The sequence below is a fragment of the Lampetra planeri genome, chromosome 5 (genome assembly GCF_965212315.1).
Source record: "Lampetra planeri chromosome 5, kcLamPlan1.2.h2, whole genome shotgun sequence".
NCBI classification, from domain to species: domain Eukaryota; kingdom Metazoa; phylum Chordata; class Hyperoartia; order Petromyzontiformes; family Petromyzontidae; genus Lampetra; species Lampetra planeri.
This window is the reverse complement of record NC_136111.1, coordinates 19,630,325-19,656,283: the sequence shown is the minus strand read 5'-3', so window position 1 is coordinate 19,656,283 and position 25,959 is coordinate 19,630,325. Positions and strand designations below refer to the sequence as shown.

Genomic DNA, 25,959 nt, shown 5'->3' with positions numbered 1-25,959 from the left:
ACGCATCGACGGGACGCGGAAGCCGCTCTATCAAAAATTGAACGCAGCAGGTCTTTGGCAAATCCCCCGCGGGCTACCACGTGCCAAACTTTCCTATTGTCAGGCGATTTTTTTATATATATATATTTATAAATATGTGTTTTGAGTGTTTGGTTGCTATAAATTTCCACACGATGAGTCACTCACTTGAGCTATCATTTGTGACCGGCTCGCATTTGAAAAAGAGCGATAAAGCTCAGTGAGCCTTACCTGGTGAAATATTTATATATATATATATATCCCCCACCCCCTAACGGACAGGTGTGGTGCCTGGGCAACGAGACGCGCTTTCACGTCAACAAGACGGTGGCTGCATCCGTGCGCTCGCTGGTGCTCAGCGGGTTGGTGCCGGGCGTGCCGTACCGTGTCGAGGTGGCGGCGGCGACCGCCGCGGGCGTCGGCGTGCACAGCGAGGCCCGGGCCATTCAGCTCGGTGAGCAGCCATGACACACAAAGTGCTTTCCACAAACGAACCACAATACCCTGGCTGATCTCGTCAAGGGGCGTAAATCATCATCACGCGAACTCCGGTCATCCTTGCAGCAGCGGCGGTTTTTGGCTGGCCGTCGAACAAAAACGGTCACCACGTCGCGCGCTTTCAGACGCGCTTCCGTGGCCGTCTGAAACGCTCTGTCCTTCCGATATTAGGAAGCCACTGGAGCTATGAACTTTTAAATAATCTCGATTGGAAACAGGTTTTTTTTTAAACTGCTTTTTGTGTTTAGTTTGTCGTCCTTTCCCATTTGGATACATACGGTGCAAAAGAAGTTCAACATGCATACATCCACGAAACCCTCCAATCGCAACACTTCCGCGCGAACGATGCTCGTGCCCCGAATGCCGGCACCGTGCCTGCACAGGAGGCGTTGGGAAGGCATGGCCCGGAGCACCATGATAGCAGCCGTTCTGTCCAGCGTGGAGATAATTTTATTTTGCAAAATGTATCATTTTATTTGGGGTGCTTGGGGTTGCTCTAAATTTCTCATTGATAAGCCACTTCGTCTCACGATCATTTGTGGCCAGGTCGCTTCTGAAAAGAAAGAGCTATATAGCTCAGTCGGCTTTACCTGCCAAAACATTTTTATATCTATAAAAAATGTTTTTTGTCGTGATTCGCGATTTAAGAATTTAACGGCATGTTTTCGTACAATTCATTGCTGAGTCTTGAAGACTCGCATTCACCATTGTCCTGCCTTGGCATATTTCACCAATTTTATTTCATGAGCGGCTTTTACCTATTTTGTGGGTTGGTGAGGAGAAATTGGAGTGACCAGAGGAAACTTGCACGAAATATTGGGGGGGGGGACCCTTAACTCTACACGGATAGGTCAGGAACCTGATTACTGTGCTTTCATGCATGAGCCCTCTCTGCATGGTTCACCAATCCTGCCTTCAGGTTGCTGGAAGATGATGATTTGTTGAAAGCGTTGCAAAAGAATTTGCCTGTTTTATATAGGTGGTGCATGATCACCAATGTCTCAGCATTTATTTTCAGTTCAGTTTCTATAGTTGCGTGCATATGTTTCGTGCATACAGGAGGTTTTGTTTGTTTTGTTTTGTTTCTTAATCTGGTTTTAACTCAAGCAAAAAGCATCGCACCTGCAATTTAAAAGAAATTTACTTGGCTTTCATGTACGGCCACCGTGCCTTCCCTTAATCAAGACAAACATTCTCTGGTACAATCTGTGACACCTGGCCATATTAGGTGGCCAATGTAGACCCGGATAAAGATTACCTTCCCGCCAGCAATCAAAGCGTGTATAAATCTTCCATGGGTCTTAAGAAATATGCTTTTTTTTTATTCGGTGCCAATCGATGGAGAGTTGAAGGCTCATGTCGGCAGCACCGTTTTTTGATTTACGACACTAACTTCACCGGTAGAAAGCCATGCGCTCCAACTGATCACCGCCGGGCTTGAAGCACGGTACGTGCACCTGAATTGAGATTTCAGTCGGCGTTTGTGTATTGGGGTTTTTTTTGTGTTGTTGTTTACGTCTCTTTTTATGTTTGGAAATTGGGTGGTAATAAACATTTTTTTGCCGTGGCCAAGTGACCCAGGGTTTCCTGTCGCCGCCACCACCGCGCCTGGACATGTGCAGTTTGCTCTGCCGTGAAATTGATTACTTTTTTTTTTGGCGGGTGGGTGGCGTGGATATCATGAGGTGAAATTATCCCGCGGATTACGTGAGCGCACCGGGGGGAAAGGGAAAACGATTTATGTGCAAAAATCAAAGGTGAAGCGTTGGCTATATGGGAGCACACGTCTGTGTGTGTGTGTATATATATCGTGTGTAGGCACCCACTCGAGTCTTTATACATTTGAGGTTTGCTTGCCTCCTGCAACGACTCACATTTATTGAAATAGATTTCCGTGGTGGTTATCAGTGTAACTACAGATGGGGCATGAGAAGAATGGATAGGGATTTTTCGGATGCACTTAATTCTTGAGCCAGAACAACAAGCCCTTTCGAAGGCAAACTAACGATATAGATGCACACATAGGCAGGCAGTGGCAAGACTGGGGCTCTGCTGCCTGCCACTCCTGGTTGCAATAACCTCTCTCGTTTTTTTATTTTGTTCACTAAAAGGGAATTTAATAATAGATGTGCGCTGTAATTAAGAGGTGGCAGTAAAGGATGGCAGGTAATATTAGAAGCACACGCAGTTGTGATTAGACATTCTTGAAACAGCGCACGCTTGCCAATTTCGTTCTGTGCACAGTAATTGTAACATAACAACGCAGTTATTCTGCTGGTTTATTCAATATGCCGGTAATTTGCCAGAATCTTAACACTTGCAGGCAAAATAAGAAAGGGGCCTTTTCAATGAATGTTTTACATTTTGTGTGCTCATGTGTGTGTGTGCGCACGCGTGCGCGTGTGTGTGTGTGTCTGTGTTTCTTTGTATCTTCGTTGTGTTTCTACGTCTGTGCGTGTGTTTCTTCGTGTATATGTGGGTTGCATAATACGGGCGAAACAAAGACAATGGCGGCAGGACATTTCACCCGGCCCCAGCGTCGCCTATGAGCTGACAGAAGCTGACAGAAGGAACAGGTGATGATGATGATGATGGTGTGTGTGTGTGTTTCCCCGCGCCGCCCGTGCTATCGCGGGGCGACAGAGCCCGTCGGCGGAGGCATCGTCTCCATGCAGCCCGGCAGCAACGTGAGCCTTGCCGGGCAGATATCCGACGTGGTCAAGCAGCCCGCGTTCATCGCCGGCATCGGCGGCGCCTGCTGGGTCATCCTCATGAGCTTCAGCGTGTGGCTCTACTGCCGGCGCAAAAAGCGCAAAGGACTCAGCAACTACGCCGGTACGCCTTTTGCCAGGCAGACCCGGTCCCGTGCATGCGCGCGTGCCACCACCGCGTGGTGGGCTCGTGTGCGGGCGGTGGTGGCACGCTCGCCCTTTCAATCACTGCACTCGCATCCCATAACTCTGAGCTTTTTGGTTCTGCGCTGGGCTTGCCGTTATGGCCACCCCTTCTTTGCTGGGATGTTGGACCGCGTGTGTAATTTTGACCGCCAGCCCACCTGCCTTCACCTTGGCAAGCAGCTGTTACGCCCACTCCAACTTGCAAGCGTCTGCCCGAGCTCCTCCGGTTGCATTTTACCAGAGTTGCGTTTTAATGCACTTCCCCATTAAAATATTTGCCACATTGATTTTTTAAATGACTAGTAATATGACTTCCTCAGCATAAGTGGTAGCTTAATGCGGCAATAATAACTGCAATATTGAATTATTTGCTGTGCACTTCTGAAAATGTTCAACAAGGAGAATGTTCTGTATTGTTTTATTCTCTTAAGTATCCCTGAATTGTGCTTGGAGTGTAGCTGAATTGGTAATACAGCAGAACTCCCAATCGTGCAACTGTCTGTGAGTTTAAATCCTATTAAGATGCTGGAAAGGGTCACCTCAGTCCATTCTCCTCTGCGATCAGTCATTTGTCCTGTGGATATACATGCCCTTGCCAAAGTAACGTAAGATTTTTCCTGCTGCCTTTTTAAGACCTCGAAATGAAAATGGCCATTGCTCAATGGCAATTAGATCACGAGTGCGGTGCCTCTTTGGGCCTCAAATTGTATTCTCGCAAAAAATCCATTTCAATTATTATCAATATTGTTATTGGCCACGAGCTTCTTGCCACGCATAATGTACCTAACGGGGCCTTATTCGACGAGCACTCTGCATGTGGTTAAGCTTGAACCCTGTTAAGCGCTTCGGAGGGCGGTCACGGTTGGAGGTCAAGCCGCGAGTGCGACGGCGGCTAAAACGCGTGCCGCATGGCTCACCACCCTTGACCCGTGTTCACACCCAATATCTTGCCGAGGAAGATTTATGTATGCGACAACTCTTCCGCTGCAGCACCGCAAGCGGATAAGCGACCGGCCGTCCTAATTGTTGTCGGATGCGGCTCTCGGCGGGGAATCTGTGCAGTTGGGCCTCGGGTTGGGACTGGGCCGGGGGGGGGGGGGTGGGGGAGGCGGTCGGTTGGTCGGGAGCCAGGGGGAAGGAATGGAAGTGGGAGTGATGTGCCGAGCTGATGTATGAGGCAGCAGCAAAAAAATCAATGGTGCGGCGTTATTGCCGATAAACCAAAAAAATGGCATGGTCGCCCCGTGCAGCCGCACCTGTCCCTGTTTATTTGCAGCCTGATCCTCTGCCTATCTTCAGCCCGATGTCCAGGGCCTGCTGCTGATCTACTTTATGTTTAAGAGTAAAACAATCTCGCTTCTTTTAACCGCCGCCTGTAAGAGCCGACTCGCACCCGTAGCTGCTTTCTAACGCTTGATTCTTTTTTCTTTCTGCTATTCTGTCTCTGTACTTCTGCCCCCCCCCCCCCCTTCTCTGTTCACGCTGGGCCTGCTATTGCAGTTCGCTCCTTCACCTTCACGCCTGCAGGTATGGGCCTAAGCAGCATCGCACGTTCTAATTTCAGTCATTTTACATGTTTCCAGCCACGGACGGGAGGGCGGAATTACCGTTCGCAAAAAACACCCGTGATGACAGTGCGCTCGCTCGCCCAAGTGGGCCCTACACTAACCCACAAGTGTGGATTAAGCTTAATGCATATGCATGGATTAACCCATTACATATTGGTACTTTTAAAAGAATAAAACTGCTGCTAGAAGAGACAAATATTTCACCTGTATCTCGTGTGCTTGCTGGGGGTTTGAACCGGTGATTCCTGTTGGGGGTACGGGGTGGGAGGGAGGAGTGGGCTGTAAACCTTTTGCACCCTCCTCCCCACTGCCATAGCTTGCTTCTTTAAACGTGCCTCAGATGCATGAGACTGATTGACAATTCAGTGTCGCGAATTTTTTACCTCCCAAATTTCGGTTGGCTGGCAAAAGGCGATCGGTGCTAGTGAAGTTAATGGAGCTAATAGGCCTAATTGCTTTACAGGGATAACAATGCGAACACTGATACCAATCAGTTGCAAGAGGTTATTGGCAAGTGTGCACCCTTTACAGGGAAGAATTAGAAACTGCTCGACAGCAGATAATGTCAACTGATCTGCGTGATGGCCTCATATTTAGAGCCCCTTTCTCATCCAGGGAAGGTGCATTGCACTCCTGGGCCGCCCACTTCTGCAGAAATTGCCGAGCTTGCTGCCAAATGGGTGATTGAGATCGTGCAGATTTTTTGAGGCTGCCGCTGTTATGACGCAGAAATAGAAAATAAAAAGAACAGAGGATTCAAGCTACGAACATTGTTATTGACTGGATGCCTTAATCAGCCAGATATAAAGACGGGGGGGGAGGGTGTTTGGGGGAAATGCTTTCATCTCTTTTTTGGTGATGCGATATTTGATTTTTCTTGGATAATTTTTTTTTCATTGAGCAATGGGGGACTTGGCCCAGGGTGGTCCGTCCTCACGAAATGTGCCACTGTCGTGAAATAAAATCCATCACGGATATGAAGGTCATCGCCGAACCGCCTCGGGATGGGTTGCGGTGGAGGCAGGAGGGCGGTCAGGACCGGGCTAAGGGTTACTGATGACAAAGAGAAGACAAGAGACCCCGTGGCTTAAATTGAGGCTACTTGCTGGGGGAGTTGGGGGTGGGAGGAGTGAAGATGTTCGAGCCACTGGGGCTCCTTATTAAACTTACTCGGTCAAAATACAATGCAACTGTGTGTGTGTGTGTGCGCGTGAGGTGCGTTCATCATCCGTGTGCATGAACATGTGTGATTGTGTTGTGTGCATGAGCATTTGTGTCTGAATGTGTGTGTGTTTGTATGTGGTCGACTCAGCCTCAAATGAGTACCTGGTGCAGTGTGTAAACATCGCCACTGGGGAGTCAAAGGCGGTCGGGCGTGGTGCTGGCCACCTACCCCCTCGTGTACCTTACCGACCTTCATAAGTGTTCGCAAACAGCACTTTCCCCAACAATCTGTTAAGGCTATAGGAGGGATCTTTGTCTTTGTGTGTATAGAGAGTGACCCAGCCAAACCACCTCCTTGTGGACCATTCCAGCCTTAATAGGAGTTCACTAATAGCCCTTGGCCCAACAGCCTCTACAGGCTGTACGGGGGATCTTTGTCTTTGGAGAATGATCTGTGGTTAATTCCCGGTATCTGATTCTGGCCTGGAGCCTTCCCGTAAATTGCGACTAAAATAAAGATGATAACAATTCCAACTTGTTACGCCCCGCGCACACGAGGGTGGGGGGGGGGGCACCAGCCAGGTGGTGACCCGATGCCAAAAAATGAGTACTTGAAGTTACATCGTTGGTCACTCCCCCACCCCTCGTTTGCCACGCTGGCTTTCATAGGCGCTTGCTAACAGCACTTACCTCGACAGCCTGTAAAGAGATTATTTCCGCGTGCACGTGTGTACGATGGCGTTGCTACTGACTGTGTGTGTGCGTGCGTGCGCGCGAGCGAGCGCGCGCCCTGTGTGAGTGTGCATGGGTGTCACACTGGTAAATGGCCCATGTCATGTGGGTTGAAAAATATCGCTGGGCTGGGGATCTGCATTCGCCGCGGCACTGACTCTCGCTCTCTCGCTTTTCCCATTACAGTGACCTTCCAGAGGACGCAGGGGACAGTCATGAGTAATGGACGGTAAAGAAAACGCTTTCCCTGTCTGCGCTTTTCTTTCCTGTCAGCCGCGCTTGTCAGCAATACCACCACCACCACGCGCTTGGAAAATGGCCAAATGGATTTTTTGGACACAATTAAGAATGGGCTTCTGTGATCAGCGCTGATTATGGCAATCGCTTCCCATTTTTCTCTGCAACGCACGAAATTAGTTCCTTTGTGCCATTCCATTGGCTGTTTTGAAAACATTCGCGACGCCGCTTGCCACGTCGGTTGACACCCCAATGCGATTAAAAATGTAAATATATAATTGGAGAACACGTCACGTGATTTTCAATTGTTATGATAATCGAGCCGAAATTTTTGTTTGAGAGGAGGGGTTGGGTGCGGGGGGGGTGGCGGCTTCTAAGCAAAAAAGGCGTGTAACAATTTTGTCAAAGGGAGGCCTTCCCGGCGCGATGGCCGACGCCCGCAGTAGTGTGGTGCTCGCGTCAAGTGGCCGTGCCGTTAAGCATCGGCGTCGTGCGTCATCGTCGTCATCGTCGTCGTCCCCCCCCCCGCCACAGGCCGGGCGTGTTGAACCCCAGCGACCCGACCTACCCGTGGCTGGCCGACTCGTGGCCCTCCACCGCACTGCAGCTGGGCTCCGGGGCCAACAACTGCGCCGTCAGCTGCTGCCCTCACCCCACGGAGGCCGCTGACCAAGGGTTCTCGCACGCAGGTGAGGCGGCTGCCCCGGCCAGCGTCTTTCATCATCCCGGCTCTTCCTCTCCTCCCGCACTTGCCCCCCCGTCAAGCGACCGTCTTGTAGGTTGTGGTGTCGCAAAGCAGCGAGGGGTGGAGCGCGGCGAGGGAAGACTTTGTCCAGAAGTTGGTAGCCCGATGATGATGATGATTTAGCTGCGCACTACTCACACACGCCCGTAATCGAGCGCTGATGAAGCGAGGTATGGTGGATCACAAAAATGTTCTGAAACTCCCTTCCTGTGAGCGTTAAGGAGGTGCCGCAAAAAGGCAGTAAAGCAAATGTGAAATCCACCTGAGTGTTGTTGCCTCCTCACACGTCTGGGTTTTCTCTGGCTGCTCCGCTTTCCTCAGACGTGTAAATACTCCTAAATTGGAAGATAACACCTGAATATGGAGAGGACTACAGAGCTTGGAAAATTGGTGACGGCTTGCCACCTGGATGCCTTTCCTACTTGCCTGTGGCTCCTCGCGCCTCTTAAGTTGTTCTCTCTCTCTGCGAGAGTGAGTGAATGCTTTGCGTGTCAAGTTGAAATTCAATTTATTTAAATGACTGTTTAAGGCAGTATGTGTTTTTGAAAAGTGGAAGATATAGTGCAGCCCTTTGCGGAGAGGATTTTGAATGAAATGGATGTCATTAAATATGTATACTTCGCCGGCGAATCACGACTCTACACATTTGGAGGTAGGCCAGATGCCAAAATTATTAATAGCTATTCAGAAGGTCCAACTCAGCCCGTGGATGAGAAATACTGGCTATCAGTGATAGAGCAGCCTGAGGCCTGCTGCAGGTGTGACACCGCTAGTTTGTTTCATGGAACGATGACAGCAAAATATGGCGCAAGCCTCTGTTTTATGAGCCTCCCTGTGTAGTCTGCAACAAAAACAACGGGGTTTTTTTCATCCTCTGCTAATGCTCGAGCTGGGCATACGTTGGCCAACTTCAAACGGCACAACAGCTGTACCTGTGATTCTCCATGCTCGACTTAATGAACATCATTCATTGTTATTTTGTCGCGTTGATGATCAACATCATTACAGGCGTCCGAGGCACAAGGCTCTGTCTCAGCGGCCTTAGATGGCAAAGATTAATTTACAAAAGCAGAGACATGTCTGAACATTATATTAATTATTTATCTTGCTCAAGTATAGTCTTTACATTGTGCGGTTTTGTTAAATGTTTTGTTGAAAAGGAATATTAGTGGCACATCAAATTTCCTCCACGAGAAATGTTAGTCCTATGGTCTTCTCATGCTTAATATCATTGTCATATTGCCACTGTAATTGTTGTTGTCATTTCATGAATGAAAACATGTTGTGCATGCAGTAAACAAATATATGAGGAGAAATAATCAGAATGGCAAAAGGCAGCTTTTTAAAAGGTCAGGGGGAATGATAATGTCAGACACCAAACAAAAAATTGAGCACGAAGATATGAAAGCTTTGGTTCTGGAGTGAAGTGGAATGTGCTCATGCAGCATGGGCACTGCAGAAGGATGAGATGAAAACACGAAGCAGGCTTGAGATGCGGTGCTCCAGCATAAAATAAATCATTGAGTTGGTGCGACGAGAATGAAGTGAAGATGTACTGGCAGAGAATTGGCACAAGCAGGAATTACTGAGTAATCTGATGAGAGGAAAGGTGGTGTGTGGGGAGCATATTTTCCGATGGGTCAACTGGAGCTGTGACAAATATGATCCTGCAGTGGGGGGGGGGGGCGGGCGGAATGGAAGCTAAAAGGAGTTGAGGAAGAAAAAGTAACAGTTGTCAGTACAATGTGGGCAATTTGAGAGGACTCCATGGGAGATGCTGACGATTACAAATGGCGGAAAGCCATCTGCTGTGGATATCGACACTCGGCTATCAAGATGACATCTGATCGAAAGGCTTAGCACAAAGCAAACTCTTGCCACCATGAATCTCATACGATAACTCCGAGTTCCAACTTTGGCATCTAAATATAGAATGATTTCTTGTCTAAGAGCATGTCTTGGACAACACTCATTCCACACCTCTCAGTTGAAATAGTAAATGTTGTTATTTTTATGCCACTTTTTTGTCTTCAAACGTTTTGCAAAACACATTATAGTATTCTGAATGATAGTATTGCGTCAAGCCTACAGAATTTTAAAAAAATCAGCTTTTATATTTAGGCAGCAAGAAAGGGCACGCATGAAGTTTGTAGAGATCTTGCAAAACTGGCATTAGGGGGTAATCTGCGTGTGCGCGTGGAATTAAGCAGCTCGGTCTGTTTGCTTCTGTGGGTCACTGGCCACAACTGCGAATGAGAGTCGCAACGATTTCCAGCCAGGAAAAATGTTCGTCATTTCCACGGGAAGCGTGAAACGAGACGTGAGAGCCATTCTTTAGTTTGCATCGCTGCTTCCCACCCAGGACCCCCTGCCCACGGAGCGGGTAAATGGCTCTCAGACTCCTAGGCTCTCGATGTATCTGCCTTATTTCTGCGCCGGACGAGGATGGACGTCAACACGGCACGCCCACCTCCTGGTTCCCGTTAATTTACTCGGCTCACCTTGGACTGCAGGTTGACAGCGTAATGCTTGTCTTCTGAAATATTCTCATTTTGGTGCGGCGCCCTGGGTGTGTTGGTAAATTGCATCTGATTGTGTACTATTTCCATTGAATTCCCGATGACAGATTTTTGTTTTTATCTCCGAAACACTTTGGGGGTTTTTGTCTTTGTGCTTATCACACGGAACCTTGCCATCCTGTTGTTGACATGGCTTGCTGCGCACAAAATGTTTGTGTTCTTCCACCTGAATGTTATAATACAAAATTAACATTACAGTACTAACTTCAAAAGTATTTTTGAAGTCCACCATCAAACTTGAGGATGTTTAAATTACAAAGTTAAACTGTTTAAGTAAGAGTCCTTAAATATATTGGTCATGAAACCAAAGAGCCCATAAAAATGATGCCCAAAAAACTCTCCTTTTTTTCTGAAGCAAATTATTTTTTTGCCTGCAACAATTTTTTAAAATCTCCAACTATCACATGTAAACGTGGAAAATATGAGATCCTGAAGAAATGAGCAGTGCGTGGTGGTGTGCAGAAAAGCCGTTCAAACACCGATGTGAATTTCACACCGATGCGAATTTCACAACGCTCGCCGTGCTCCTCTCCCCTCAACCCAGACGCCAGTTTCTCAAATATTGGAGCGGAGGGTGCCAAGTCGGCGACGCTGGCGTCCGACGGAGCCATCTACAGCAGCATCGACGTCAGCCGCGAGGCGGCCTTCTACAGCCCGGGCGCCACGCCCCAGGCCACGCCCTACGCCACCACGCAGATCATCCAGCAGAACATCGCCAACGAGATCTCGGCCGAGCGAGGGGCAGCCCCTGCGGGGCCCGCGGGTTTCGGCGTGCCGTCGGAGCAAGCGCGATTTGCCAACGGTAATCCCCCCCCCCCCCCCCCCCGTTCATTTAAACCTGTCGGTGAGAATTCCAGATCCTGTCGTTCACCCGTGACGCCGGATGGGCGCGCATTTAATCGTGCCCAAATGAGGGTTAACGGAAGGGAAACTTGAAGAAGATGAGAGCAGTGTATGCCCGCGGCAGATAATAAAAAAAAATATTCACCGTCGCAATAATGAAGCTGTGACGACGATGCGCTCTGCTTGGGCGCCAGGGGGGACAAAGGTGACGCCACCACCGAGGGGTGTTTGTGGTTTTCACATCTGATTTTAATTAGCGCAAGGCAACACAGCAGTCTTGGGAAAAACAAATATTTTAAATATAATAAATCACAGGAACCCCTCCCGTCCACATGCTGCTTTTTAATTTGCTTACCAAGCTCAGTTTTTTTTGCTGTGAACATGAATATATATTTTGATTAATTTGATCCCACGTTGCGCTTAATTGCCTTTATTCATTATTTACCCTTTGATTATTATTTTTCTTTCACTGGTGGTTGTTTGTCTCGCTTTGTGTTGCCGCTTATTCTATTTTTGTTGTTGTTGTTGTTGTTGTTGTTGCTCCCATTGCAAATTCTGCCAATCCCCCGCAAAACGGCCTCCTTGCCACCCTCCTCAATCGTGACCTCCGCCGCGACCCCTGCACGACCTCGTGACCCCCAGAACGGCGTGGGCCGCAGTGCATGCTGGGCGGTGCGGGTGGCCCGAGCCAGGACCATGGCTCCCTGGGTTCACGCCACAGCACCGATCGCAGCAGCGGTTCTTCAGGTTGGTCAGAGTCTGGCAGGGAGCAAGGCGAGCGACCAAAGAGACAAACGAGTTAATAAAGCGTACATTTACTGACCATTGATTTATTGACTGATTTTTTATTTTCTGAGAAATCAATTATCAGATGGATGGATGAGTTTGGATCGTGGGTGAATACATTAAAGCAAATGAATAGGGAACGTAATGAGTTGCTATGGTTATCATGCCTAGTGTAATAACAGCTCCTGGTGTAGTAGCAGCACTCGGCGCTGTACATTTTTACTACTTTACCCTGCATATATATGCTAAATAATGCAAGTAATTAGTTTAATTGTTTTCCAGACAAATGTCTAAAATAATTGTGCCTATGGATGCGCCGCAAGTAATCCATTTATGAATAAGTAGAATCATAATAATTTACAGCCCTTTTGTAAATCCACTACTGCAGCAATGACTCGCCCCTATATTTCAGTCGTGCGGGTTGTTTGAGCGTACTTCACCATGCTGGTCAAGTACAGGTTGGTGAAGGGGGAGGGGGCCATGGGCAATTTAGATGTCGCTCGCCAGAGACGATAGACGGTGGTCGGAAATTGAACTCGGGTCTCCAGATTTCATGGCGCAGTGTGCTAACCACTGTGCCACCGCTCCCCCGCCCCACCCCCCTCCCATTGATAAGCATATATACATACGAGTATGTATTTAACAAAGAAGACATAAGCTGCAGTCAGATTACTTTAGATAAATGAGGAAGATCCTTAATCTGCCTTCATTAAGGTAACACAATTAAGGGGAGTCAGAGTCTATTTAATGCATCTGCTTGAATGTGTCAACTCAAGGTCTGTAAACATGCTTGTCTGTCATGCGGTACATTAAAAAAAAAGCACACCTATGCCCACGGGAATGCATGCAACATTGTCATTGGTATGCGACACTGCCAAATTTTGCCAGTGACTAGCAGGGTTACGGGGGTTAACATTCAAGGTCTATTATATTGACCCATCACGTGGAGAATTTGTCTTACGTATTCATAATGCTGTGCGTTTTGTTTTATTATTTTGTTCAAAAGCATTCCGGTTGTGCTATTGGCGTCATGTTTTTTAGATGAATCCATTCAGAAATGTCACCGAGCATTGGGGCCAGTGTGGCTTTCAGCAAAAAGGCTCGAGAATAGCATTTTAACACAATTTCTCCCCAAAATATCCTGTACTTTGCCTTTTATTAACAGCAGGCCTCCCACGTTCCCATGCACTCTGGTACGAGAGACTTTGTTTTTTTTTTTCTCACGACAATTAAACAGTTCATTTGTAGATCTGGAAGGCGCCTTACGAGTAAATGTAAATTCTTATTAAATTGTGTAAAAATACATCTAAAAATGTTTCCCCCCCACTAATTGGTGATGAAGCGACAATTCTTAAGAACCTGGCTTAATCACGGTTGGCTGAACCAAAGGTTTCGAACCCAGTGTTCCTGACTCGGCACTACGACCCTGAACCACCCGGGTGCCTCATTCTTTTCTTTTCAGTATCTTGTAAGTTTAATTGGATTTCCTTGTATCATGCATGCATGCGTAATTGTAGCGAACATCGCTGACCTGTCGTAGTACGCTATCTTTTTTTCTGTTCCCCCAGCTTGTGTAAAGTTAAAGAGAAATCCGTTTTTAACTGAAAGCACAGATAGCTCGTGCTTTGAAGTATCACTATTTTGGGACTCATAACCACATACGCCATGGGTATGAATTTGCCTTCGTCGATTGCTAACATCCATCCTCGATCATAAACACTGCCGCTTGCACCCACAGGCGATGATTTCAAGCAATATTCAGCAATCCTTTTTTTAGAACATTTTCAGTATTGAAAAGGGACCTCTTGGGAAGACGCCGCTACAGCTACTGTTGTTCGGTTCAGAAATAAAACGAAAATAAAAATTGCACACGCAGAGAGCGGCAGTGAATGGGGTGAGCAGACTGCTACAATTCGAGCAACCCGAATGCAAAGAAACATTTATTTACAAATCAAACGAGAACTGTATGTATGATTATGACAGTAAATATGGTGATATATCGAAACAAACAAAACTCTTCCAGCTGCAATTCCTGGCAATGCATATTACCGGTAGTGATTCGTACCTGAATCTAGTCTAAGCCTCCCCTAGGTCAGCTCAACCTTACATGAGCACCTAGTGTGCTGTGTCCGGCATCAGCAATTGTGAGACAAAAGTGACTAAGCATGTGTGGTACTGCGAACTGTAGCACACATTAGATCCCATGCCGACTTTAATAGGCTCTCGCTAACAATACCTGGCCCAGCAGCCAGTCAGGCCAAGTTGGTGGTACAATCAAAGTGAGAGTGTATTTGCAGTGCAGGTGGTCAAAACGATTCAGGTCAAATCTCACGAAAGAAGTTCAACATACATACACTGATCGCTTTATTTTTACGATGAAGTACAATTTTTTTTTTTAAATTACGCGCATTTTGAGCATGTGAAACATCGGCGAGACGATGGGCCCTCTGGCAAAATGCGTCGTTGGCCCGGACGGAGGCATGCATGAGCACACCGAACGGGCACCCCGGTGAGCGTGCCAGTGGTGGAGCGACGCGGCACCAAGGGGTTGCCGTGGCGAGGGGGCCAGGCAACTTGCAATTTAATTTTTTTTTAATACTGTCGGCTCGTAACCACTCAGCGCTGCTTCACTCAGAGCGCCTGGACGTATTCCCACTGAGGGTAAAACCTTCACCGCACGTGTCAGCCCGCGTCTCTGTTTGCCTTCCAAAGCCATGTGCCTGTCTGGAGTTTTAATATCGCACGAGTCGGCGGCCAGATCTCTGTTGGCAGACTCGTACAATGCGGTCAACTTGACAACCCAAGCCTGTGTAATGCCTGCAATATATTGTTTTGTAGTTATTTTATATTCTCCGGGCTTTGCTGTTGTCGCAGCGACAATGTAATTGAATTGTGCCAACCCTGTTGTGTGCACGAGAACAATCAACAAGTGGAGCTATGAGGTCGTCGCTAGTTGGTTGTATGGCAACTACCTTCCTGACCTTTCCAATAAAAAAGATAAACTCCTGAATTTTGTACTTAGCGCGCAAATAAACGGTAGTTACGAAAACAAATCAGGAGTCGGACCTTCAGTGAGGATTTGCTGCGTAAATCAACTGCGTTGTTCGTATTATATTGCAGCGTTGTGTTATTGACGTTGAGCTCGTCGATAAATACCGCCGTTGTCAATTTGAATTTGTTTCTGCTCACTGAAGGTGGCCGCGGGAAAAAGAAGTCCAAGAGCAAAACGAAGGCGGCAAAGGCCCCCGGAGTGAACTGGTCCGAGTTCCTCCCACCGCCGCCGTCTCACCCCCCTCCGGGATGCAACATGGATCAGTCCGGAGGTCTCCAGGAGGACGGGTGCGTTCATGTGTGTGGGGCTCCCATTAGTGGATTTGCTCGAATGCGCTGAAAGCGTAACGCACCAACATGCTTTATTTCACTCGCCTTTGTTTGTTTCGTTGGACAGCGTCCTATTGAATTTTAACCGTGAGATTGAAAGCTACAATTACGGTCTTTTTTTTACATATATACTGCTGCTGTAGTTGGTAAGAAATAGATCACAACTACGGAGGATAACGTCAGTCAGTTATTATTGAGAAATGCATGGAATTATGGGAGATTGCACGTAAGTGCAACATTAAATAAACAATTGCAACACTAAATTACGGCAACTATTTGTCACCCGGCCTTTTGACCATGTTTCCAAGCCTCTTATCACCCAGTATGTGAGACCACGTGACTTTAAACCAATTAATTAAACGGTATGGTGTGGCGTAGCAAGGCTTCTATAGGTCGGGCATCTTGCTATTCTGTGGGGTAATAATTTTTGGCGGAAAGTCCTCTTGCGAGTGCACATCGCCCACTCCCCCCTCCACCCGTAGTTTATGGAGCGTGTCCGTGGGCCGCATAACCCCGCATGCAATGCAACGTGTACAAATTCCCATTAATCTAATAGCCTGTTTAATAGAGTCCTACCATCTCGGCAGTGAACATTATCTCCTCCTCCCCAGCCATCCGGCTAAATGGGAAAAAAATTGCAACCCCACCGTGCCACGTGCCCAGCACCCACACTTAATATTCATAGCTTCTCTTTTCAATGTAGCTTTGGAAATGTCTTCAATCATCGCCTTGATTTAGGGCATTTGTCTCCATTTTCCCTCTAATGGAGTGATTCATACGTATGGGGTTTAGCACATGAGGCAAAATACGGGATGGCACGTTACGCGGTTCGATGGGATGGGCCCTCGCTTGTTCACTTGTTTATTTATTTTCCCCCAGTCGTGCTCGTGAGGAATTGAAGGTATGAGGGGGTGCAGCGGCGTATAAATTGGAGCTTTCGATGTAAACACCGCCGGAGCAGCGATGTCACCCCAGAGGTTAAATCTCGAGATGTAGGGATTTAATATGGGGGATATTGGCATCATGTTTACTTATATTGGGGTTATGCTATTATAGAGGTGAACATTACACTATTTTGATAGTTTTTATTTCTTCCTGGTTTTGCTACCTAGAACAGTTTTAATAATGCCATGGTCCTTGTTTTGGAAAATTCTCTTCAATAGCAGCTGTTTATTATTATCTCCATTTGAAGTATATCTTTTTCTCGAGCTTTCAGTTGCAATTTTTTGTAATAGTATTCTATAGAGCAGGCATTGGAAACCTTGTTTCTTTACTGAAGGCCAAATAGGTCTTTCAAATAATGTACATTAACGTACACCCAAGCGCTATCCAATAAAACCACAACACATCTTAGGGCTCACCATTAGCGGACTAAATTAGAAACAGTGTTGCCACGTTGAAAACAATCCCCTCTCTTACCTGATTACTGTGGCCACGATAATTGCAGTGATTGATAAATATTGCTAGCGGGCCATTTAGAAGCGGCTACGGGCCTCATGAAATGACCTTAAGGGCCGGATCCAGCCCTTGGGCCGTGGGATCCCCACCCCTGGTCTAGAGGTATTTTTCAGTTGGAGATTTTTTCCTGCAGTAAAAATGGGGGGAGTGGGGGGGCATGCCACAGTTCGTTGATCGTCGGTGCACATGATGTGGTGAGGTAAAGTGTGGGTACTCCCACTGCTTCCAAGATGGTTGGCCAGCATGGAAGAGTAGACCAAAATACCATCCAGAGGGGAACTCTGTAGAGCTTCCACCGGTGAACATCCATCTGCCAGCAGAATGTATGACCGAGTAATTGCAGGACTGCACCTTTGCCTAGAGGTATTCATTCCCCAGGGCTGGCATCAGCGCTGTGGAGAGGCTGCCTGAAAGAATTCCGCTTGAGCTCACTGATCCGCGGGCTCGCGTCCGGCAGCGACTTCATACGGCGACTGCGCGATGAATTATTAAGAAAACACATCCATTTAACCGGCTGTCAGAGGCATCAACCTTAATTTGTGATTTTTTCTTTGCCCTGCGAGGGAAGTATTAGTGCACTAAAATGAAAACGGGACGAAATAAAATCCAAATTCTGGCGTGTACAGCGCCGCTTTTACGTGCGTAGCGCAGATGGTGTCAAGTGAAACTAATTGCACGTTAAGGCAAAGCGCCTCTCTCAGAAATGGGGTGTTTGTGTGACTGCGCGATGCAGTTGTATATTTTTATCCCTTTTCTGGAACGACGAGGGTTATTGCCGCCACCATCGTCTTTGTGTCCCCGTCGGCTCCGATCTGCAACTCACGGCAGCACACGGGGGTGGGGGGGGTGGGGGGTGAGGGTGGGGGGTGAGGGTGGGGGGTGAGGTGGGGGGGGTGAGGTGGGGGTAGTGAGGGGGGGTTAACGGCTGCATCAATCCCAAATTAAGGCTCCTTTAATCATATTTTTGACGAGGAATCTTATCCCAGATGACAAATGGAGCCGCTTCTCTGGCGTATTGGGTTGGGAGTAGAGTAACGGATTTCTGATCACTTAGGGCTGCACCCTGTATAGATTTGCACTTGGTCAAGTGATTGGTGTGCGGGTATTTTCGGTTTTGCAAATCGGCATGGCCGCGGGTGCAACTTTGTCACCTTTAACACGTAGGCTTTCGCGACCAATATCATCCATAATAGAGGTGTTTTGGGTTAGATCGCATAAATATATATATGTGTGACGGATTGGCATGTTCTGTTTACATGACAGCCCTTAATAGTTGGCCGTGTCGGGTGGTGGCGGGTTTTAACGACACATTATTATATTTACGTGGTCTAACCCCAAAATAAACCTCTATTGTGAACTTTGTTTGTTGGTACACCGCGAATTTGTTGTGTGACCGGCATCATCGGCGGAAACGACAATCACAACACCGGCAGTGTGACCTAAACAAAGAAAACCTCATGGTCCAAACGCATCACAATTTGGATACAAGAATTGGAAGCTTTTTTTTTATTCCCGTCTGTCTTTTAATGTTGGTCAACAAATGTTTCTCAGATGTAAAGCATTCCACCGATAGCAGAGGTTGAAACCAGTTGTGAGTGTCATTTTTGTTCTTTTTTTAAAATGACAGTCTAACTCGTGGATACTGTAACGCTTAGGGTTCTTGTCCGAAATGCTTTGTGTGTTTATGAAGCAGCGTGTGTTAATAATGCTATCTATTGCACGGGAAATCTGGTAACTCTAGCTTTGAAGTGACTTTTAAAAAACAAATGTCAAATTTTTGAGTCTTGACACCAAAATAAATGGAATGCTGATCTTAATTATGTCACAGTTTTAGTATTGAACATTCAAAACGAAAGCATTTTTTATTGAGCTTGACGCTTTCACTTAAATAACCCCTCACATTTTATTTGTGATATTTAAATTTAACATTCTTTTTTTATTATCGCAGCTCTGGATGCTCGCTGAGCTCTGCTTCCATTTATATTTATATATGTGTGTACGAAATTCTGCTGCCAAGAATGTGCAGGCATGCATGCCACAGGCTGACTGCTAGAAATGAGGATGCCTCAGCCTCGAGGTCAGAGTATCCAGCCTAGAGGTCAGAGTATCCAGCCTAGAGGTCAGAGTATCCAGCCTAGAGGTCAGAGTATCCAGCCTAGAGGTCAGAGTATCCAGCCTAGAGGTCAGAGTATTTGTCGAGTCGACTGTCAAGGCAGTGTGGCGGCACAGCTTGTGTATATGAGGCTTGTTGTTGTTGTTGCTGGGTTCCAGTTGCTCCATTTCAGGCTGTGCAACGGTGCTGCTCTCTCTCTCTCTCTCCCCCGTGTTTCCCTGCCCTGACCCACCCCCACTCCCCCCCCCCAGACTCCCCCCTTCTTCCCTAATGTATTTTTTCACCTTTGCACGGCGTCTTGAGATACAGTTGCATTTAGACGCTATATAAATTGAAATTGTTTTGGTGTCAGGTAAGCGGTGGGTAGAAGCTTTGGACCAACAAGGAGCGCTGAGAAAAAAGTGGCTAATCCTCAACATAGTTATGGATTAGCCAGGACAAAACTTGGGGGGGGGGGCACAAGGCCAGAACAACCTCCCGAATGCCCCCCTTTTGCCGCTGACCCTGGCGCAAGCCTCGCCACCCAGCGGTGCTCGCCTTCCAGCGTACGGGGGAGGCGCGAGGGTTAACGGTGCATCTCTCAGCCAGAACCCCATCGCTGCTTCAGCGCTCGCTTCATCACGAAGGGGGAGACCCGAGCCACGCGGCTCGTAGCCAATTCCCGTCTTCTCCTCCCCATGTGTCGCCTCGCAGCTACGACAGCGACGACTGCGGACCCCCGCTCCCCGTGCGCATGTACCTGCACGGGGACGGCGGCGAGGAGGGAGAGGGCCCAAGCGGCGGGGGCAGGACGCACGCGGTCACAGGCGTGGGCTACCTGGGTTCACCGTCGCCCGGGGAGGCAAGGCATCCGAACAGGTACGACTGCGCAGATCGCCGTTGCAGCCCCGCATTGGGCAGATGGCCCGTAGGTGTGCACTGCACGTTTCCGCTTTTGTTTCCACTTTCCTCTGTCTTGTGTCAATGTGCTCAAGTAGTGGCCACATCTTTCTGACACCAATCTCTCTTATGTCGTCGTGAAGCCATTCTCTGTTAGGTCTTCCTCTCTTTCTGGCTCCTTCCATTCTTGTCAACAACACACTTTTCATTTTCCTGTTGTTATCCACCCTATATATGTGTCCAAATAGGACCAGTTTCCTTCACATCATATAAAATACTTTATCATATTTTCTTTCGGGGTCGTTCCACGCGTCGTTTCAGGCGTGACGTCCGACGTTTTGCTCCGCGTCCACCGGGGAGTTTCTTCATGAACGGGAAGAAGCTCCTAGCACGTGACGCAAAACCTCGGACATCGTGCCAAACGGCACGCGACAACGACCTAAAAATGCGTGGCGCATCACAAAGAGCAATGCTGTCAACCCGGGCAGCTGGCACCGCCGCCGTTTCATTGCCTGTTGCATTTGCCCTCATCAACGATTGAGCATCGCTTCACTTCGACTTGGGTTGGAATATGGCGACTACAGTTGTTGCGATAAAATTAAGTGATTTATTTTTTGACGAGTGTCATAAATACAATGAAGATACCTATTCTTCGGTTTTTTTGGTAAAGTCACGTAGGTAAAAAAATTAAAATTAATAAAAGTAAAATAAAAATAAAATAAAAATCACGACGTTTCGGAGGCAACACAAGCTTCCGTCTTCAGGTGGAACCGTCACAGCACGACTGCTGCATCAAGTAAGTACTTGAAGACGGAAGCTTGTGTTGTCTCCGAAACGTCGTGATTTTTATTTTATTTTTATTTTACTTTTATTAATTTTAATTTTAATTTTTTCCCTACGTGACTTTACCGAAAAAACCTAAGAATATGAATCCTTGCAGTCACGAAAGCTTCAAATCTAGAATGAAGATACCGTTCAACGACTATAAATATTCCGCTGGCTTTGCTGTGAACAACAATGCAATTTGAAATCAAGCATGGAGGGTTTTTTCCCAGGGGAGAATGAACGTAGAAGCACAACATACAAATGTATGCAATTACAAATGTATGCATGCGATTAAGCTACGCGCACACGAAAGGAGATCAATCATTACGGGCACGTGCAAGCGTTAAACGTCATAGTTACACGTGAGATTGAAATATTAACCGAAGTTTCAGTTCATTTCCATTAAAAACAAATGTTTCTCATGGTCACTCATTACCCCGCACAGCTCGCGAGGGCCCAGAGTTGCGACGAGCACTCTGTACGTACGTACGTTGAACTTCTTTCGCACCATGTATAGCCAACTGTGCTAATCGGAGGTGCGGGCAAAGAACAATAAATGGAACACAAATAGCAGTCCCAAAGAAATGAGCTTTCAATCTCGATTTAAAAGTGCATACCTCCAGTGGCTTCCCAACATCGGAAGAAAGAGCGTTCGAGACGGCCGGAGAAGCGCAATCTGAAAGGGCGCTTCTGCTGTAACCATCTTTGTTGGAAAACGTTGACCACATACGACCGGTGTCTAATTCTGAATGCTCAACGTCACGCCTGACCGCACATCGGGTGACAGAGTTGTAAACGCTCGACTCCGGCTAAATCGAGCGTGCGCCAGCGCCGACGAGGGGGGGGGGACGCGGAGACGCAGTCTCCTCCTCAGGGCCAAGTTGAAATTGCAGGTTCGAAGGCCACGACAGGGATCTTGAGCCATGACGGGCAGGGGTCAGGCAAAGGTCACTGGCTCCAGGCCGCTTGTGCCCGTCCAGACGGAGCTGTGTGCGTGTGTTCGTGCGTAAGGGCACAGCAGCTGGCGCTGCAGGAGAAGCAGGTTAAGGCTGTGATGTATGGTGGCCCTGGGCTGGAGCACTTATCGCCAATCTCCTCACATTGAAGGGATGGTCCCTACGGCACTTGCCAGTGTTGCGTCGCATTCGTCTTCAGTTCTTTTCCACCCGATCCGCCCCCCACCCACCACCAATTCTCTCTCTCTCTGCTCTTTTCTTTACTGCTACCGCCTAGGAAAATTGCTTATCGCGCCATGCTGTTCGTGTCGGCGCTCTGTTCGGTGTTTAACTTTGTGTTCACATCTCTCCCGGGCTTCTCCCCAAGGAACTGGCCCCAATGTAATTCTCTCGTTTAGAGCGGACAGGTGATGGCCAACGTAGCACGCAACCTCGAATGAATTTGATTTAAAAGCAGCGGCATTCTCGCTGCCCCCCTAATGATGATAATTAATGCGGAATGAGCAGCCTTCCTAGCTGCTTGCGTGTTACCGTTTCAAATGTGCACTCAATTTGCAGGTGTGTGTGTGTGTGTGCGCATGCGCACGTGTATATGTGACTGTGTGGGAGCGGTATTGTAGCAGTTGGCAGCGCTGCGCTATGAACCTGGTGACCCGGGTTCGATTCCCGCTCACGGCCAACACCAGTGACGATTATCTGAACCGGTCCTGGGCCTCCCCTAGGTCGACTCAGCCTCAAACGAGTACCTGGTGCGGTGTGTAAACATCGCCACTGGGGAGACAAAGGCAGTCGGGCGTGGGGCTGGCCACCCACCCCCTCGTGTACCGTTCCGGCCTTTATAGGTGCTTGCTAACAGCACTTGCCCCTACAGTCACTTAAGGCTATATGGGGGATCTTTGTCATTCGTCCTTTAGAGTGGGAAGTGGTGGCACTCCTTTCTGGAGACCCATGCTAAGTTACTCCCCGTGCACGTCGATGGCAGGTGCCACGTGTACCTAGCCAGGGTTTGCGTGTGGGTCCACTGCACCTGAAATAAGTAAAGATTTTGCTGTGGCACGAACATCAGCACTGGGAAACAAAAGTTGCCGAGTTTTTTGTGGAGTTGGTCCCATCACCCACGCATGTGCCATTATCAGCCTTAATAGGTGCTCACTAGCAGCACTTGCCCCACTATCAGCGAGGCCAAGCATGAGACTCTGACTTGTTTGTAATTTTGAATGTGTATATTTGGGGAGTGGTGGTGCAATGACTCAGACACAGCGCTACAAGGTCCCAGGAAATTTAGTTTAAATCACGGGCATGGCTATCATCATTTGCAATTGGCATTTTATCTTGTGTTATCATACCAGGCCTTTCCCTGTTAAACTCAGCCTTAAATGAGTGCCTGGTATGCAGCGTAAGCATCAGCCACTCAGGTAGCTGCGTGTAGCCCTGGCCACACCACTCCCTCGTGCGCCGTTCTCTCCTTAATGGGTGCTCGCGAACAGCACTTACCCCAATTGTATGAATGTACGTTGAACTTCACTCGCACTGCACGTAGCCAACCCTTGCTAATCGTAGGTGCGGGATGACTTACAGGGAATCTTTGCGTGTCTTTGGTAGGGGCGGCGGTCAGGGCACGTTCGTGCCCATCCCCAGGGCCCCATCCATACCCCACCTGTATGGTGGCCCAGCGGTGACGTGCACCTTGCCTGGCACAACGCTCCTGTGCCACTCGGAGCCGGAGAGGCTGGAGGACGTGGACCCAGACGGCGAGGCAGGATCCAGCGAGCAGCAGCCGTTGCGCAGCATGGAGTACACGCTCGCAGCAAACGGCGACCATGCCGATAACTCCGTGCACGGTAAGAGCCGCCGCGCACAAACGTACGATTCGCATACAATGCAGGCGGTGGTGGCTACGCACGGGGCCTGTGATCCAGCACTGCGGAGGCAACGGGGGTTGGCGGATCGCAAAAAATGTTGGGAAACTCCCTTCAGTGGGCGTTGAGGAGGTGCCATACGCTGGCGTACCAGAAGAAGGCAGTAGAGCGAAAAATGTGGACTCTACCTGTTCCGTCTGTATGGCATAGAGTGTTTCCCCCTCGCACGCGTATGGTAGTCTCCGGGTGCTCCAGTTTCCTCCCACATGTAAACACCCATTAAAGTGGCAAATTGCAACTTAATATAGAGGACAGCAGAGCTTGGGCAATTGTTGGTGCCGGCTCACCATCTGGCTGCCTTCCAGCTCGTCTGTGGTTCTTCGTGCCTCTGAGTCGTTATCCCTCTACGAGAGTGATCGAATTCTGTGCGGCCGCATTACAAGTTGAAAATAACATTATTATTCTTCCAATATGGATCTAAACAGCATCTTAATGCCATCACACGTCAAGATGCTATACAGAAAAGGGGAAAGCCGACCACAGACTGCTTGGGGAAAGTGCTGTTAGCGAGCACCTATTGAGGTCAAAACTGTACACGACGGTGGTGGTGGTGTAGCCAAGACCACGTCTAGCTGATTCTGCAAACCCACAGTGCTGGTGATTACGCAGTGCACCAGGTACTTCTTTAAGGTTGAGTCGACGTAAGAGATACCCAACACCAATTCATGTAATTTGTCACTGACACCAGCTGTGGCTTGGAATTGAACACAGGTTCTTAGGTTCATAGCGCAGCGTGCTAAACGCTATTCCAACTTACACAAATATCCATATACACACACCAACATGCATGCATGCACACGCACACACACAAGTCTCACCAGCCACACAAATAGTAGCATTCATCACCAGAATGTCATTGGTTTCTTGTATTATTTATTTTATCCTAAAAGAGAAAATTCCAATTTCTTCATGAAATAGGAGATAGTCAGGGACATTACTTTGCAAGTACTGTCAATCTCGCCCTCTCTTCATGTCCCTTTCATGTTTAAAAAAACACACACACACTTCACTTAATACATCATGCCAGCTAGACCTAAGGGATTAGCAGCCAATCTTTATAACCTTGCTTAATCCCACGCAGAGCCCTCACTGCATTTCTGGATGCTCTTGCTGCTCAGAGAAAATCCTCCACGCCGAATGATCAGCCTCACACTGAAGTGCCCCTGGCTAGACTGGCCGGCCACTCAGAGGGCCAGGTGTCAGTGCTGCCATTTTGCCACTCGATTTGGAGAAAAATCAGTTATCCAAGGCATAAGCGGTGCCCGAGGCAGCATCTTGACCTGGAGTGGCTTCGCATTCTGTCAAACTCTGTTTGCCGTGGCTACGTATGGCTTCTGGCGACCTCTCTCTGCCAAGTTGCCATCAGTTGCTTCCCCGACGCGCATAAAAGAATTTCAACCTTGCCACATACTTCCAATTGGCCACTAATAGATGTTTGTCGTTTGACAGGACCCTTGGGCTCTTTAACTGTTCTCGGTGACTTGTCAACGACAGCCTTGGGAGGGCACGTTCTGCGAGCCGTTGCATGTGCAGTGTGCAATTCTCTTACATGTTGCCCCCATTAGAACGGATCACACGGCCTCGCTCCCGGTTCTCCTTCCTGCGTCGCTGTCTTTTCTGCAGTGGCCATCTGATCACCACAAGGGCATCAGTGACAGCATGGGACCCTGGGATTGGTCAATTTAAATTTATAAAAATCGGAGTGATGACAAGGAGCTGGAGGGGAAATAATGTCATATAACAAGGCACAGGCAAAGAGATGTATGTGAACAAACTTGTATTTATATATTTCAATAATAACCACACTTAATCTTTTTTTTTATATATAACCACTACTGTTGGCATAACAAACAAAAATATGATGCTGAAACGTCTCTACTGATGGGGATTCCAAACAAACAAAAAACATGTAAATTATATTTAGAGACATGCCAATAAAATACTAGGCTTATCAGATGGAAAGTTTAAATTAGCCTAACATAAGGTAATGATGCTTTTTCATACGAATTAACTCAACAAAACCACATTTGTTTGAAATCGCAAGCCAGACAGCTTTGGTCATTCCACGCAAAATGCCTCGTGAACCCAACCGGTTCCCGGTGGCCTGTGACCTCCTTGCTAATCCCCGTTATTTGAACTCCCGAACAAACTGCCATTTACACTGTGGGCCCACAGGCTCCGCCAATGGATGGGACGCGGTAACAGACATGGACGGGGTTTGTTTCGGCCAGAACGGCTGGGCTCGGGGATTCTCACCCGACATGCCACGCAGCCAGGACGGTAAGCCCTCGTGCATTGCACCCAAAAAAATATCTGGAGCCTTTTGCAATTTTATATGGATTTTTTTCTTAGTTTTTAAAG

The 25,959-nt window shown here is 48.0% G+C and overlaps 1 protein-coding gene across 1 annotated transcript in view; it reads left to right on the top strand.

Moving 5' to 3' along the window:
* Window positions 1-25,959, top strand: part of LOC144719116 (roundabout homolog 2-like) — a 155,076-nt gene that overhangs the window by 119,736 nt on the left and 9,381 nt on the right. Inside the window, exons 17-27 of the mRNA XM_078594959.1 lie at window positions 301-472; window positions 3,160-3,351; window positions 4,914-4,940; window positions 7,064-7,106; window positions 7,649-7,803; window positions 10,983-11,240; window positions 11,924-12,028; window positions 15,262-15,406; window positions 19,713-19,877; window positions 23,282-23,520; window positions 25,774-25,878. Coding sequence (XP_078451085.1) covers window positions 301-472; window positions 3,160-3,351; window positions 4,914-4,940; window positions 7,064-7,106; window positions 7,649-7,803; window positions 10,983-11,240; window positions 11,924-12,028; window positions 15,262-15,406; window positions 19,713-19,877; window positions 23,282-23,520; window positions 25,774-25,878 — 1,606 coding nt within the window. The remainder of the gene's footprint in view (window positions 1-300; window positions 473-3,159; window positions 3,352-4,913; window positions 4,941-7,063; window positions 7,107-7,648; window positions 7,804-10,982; window positions 11,241-11,923; window positions 12,029-15,261; window positions 15,407-19,712; window positions 19,878-23,281; window positions 23,521-25,773; window positions 25,879-25,959) is intronic.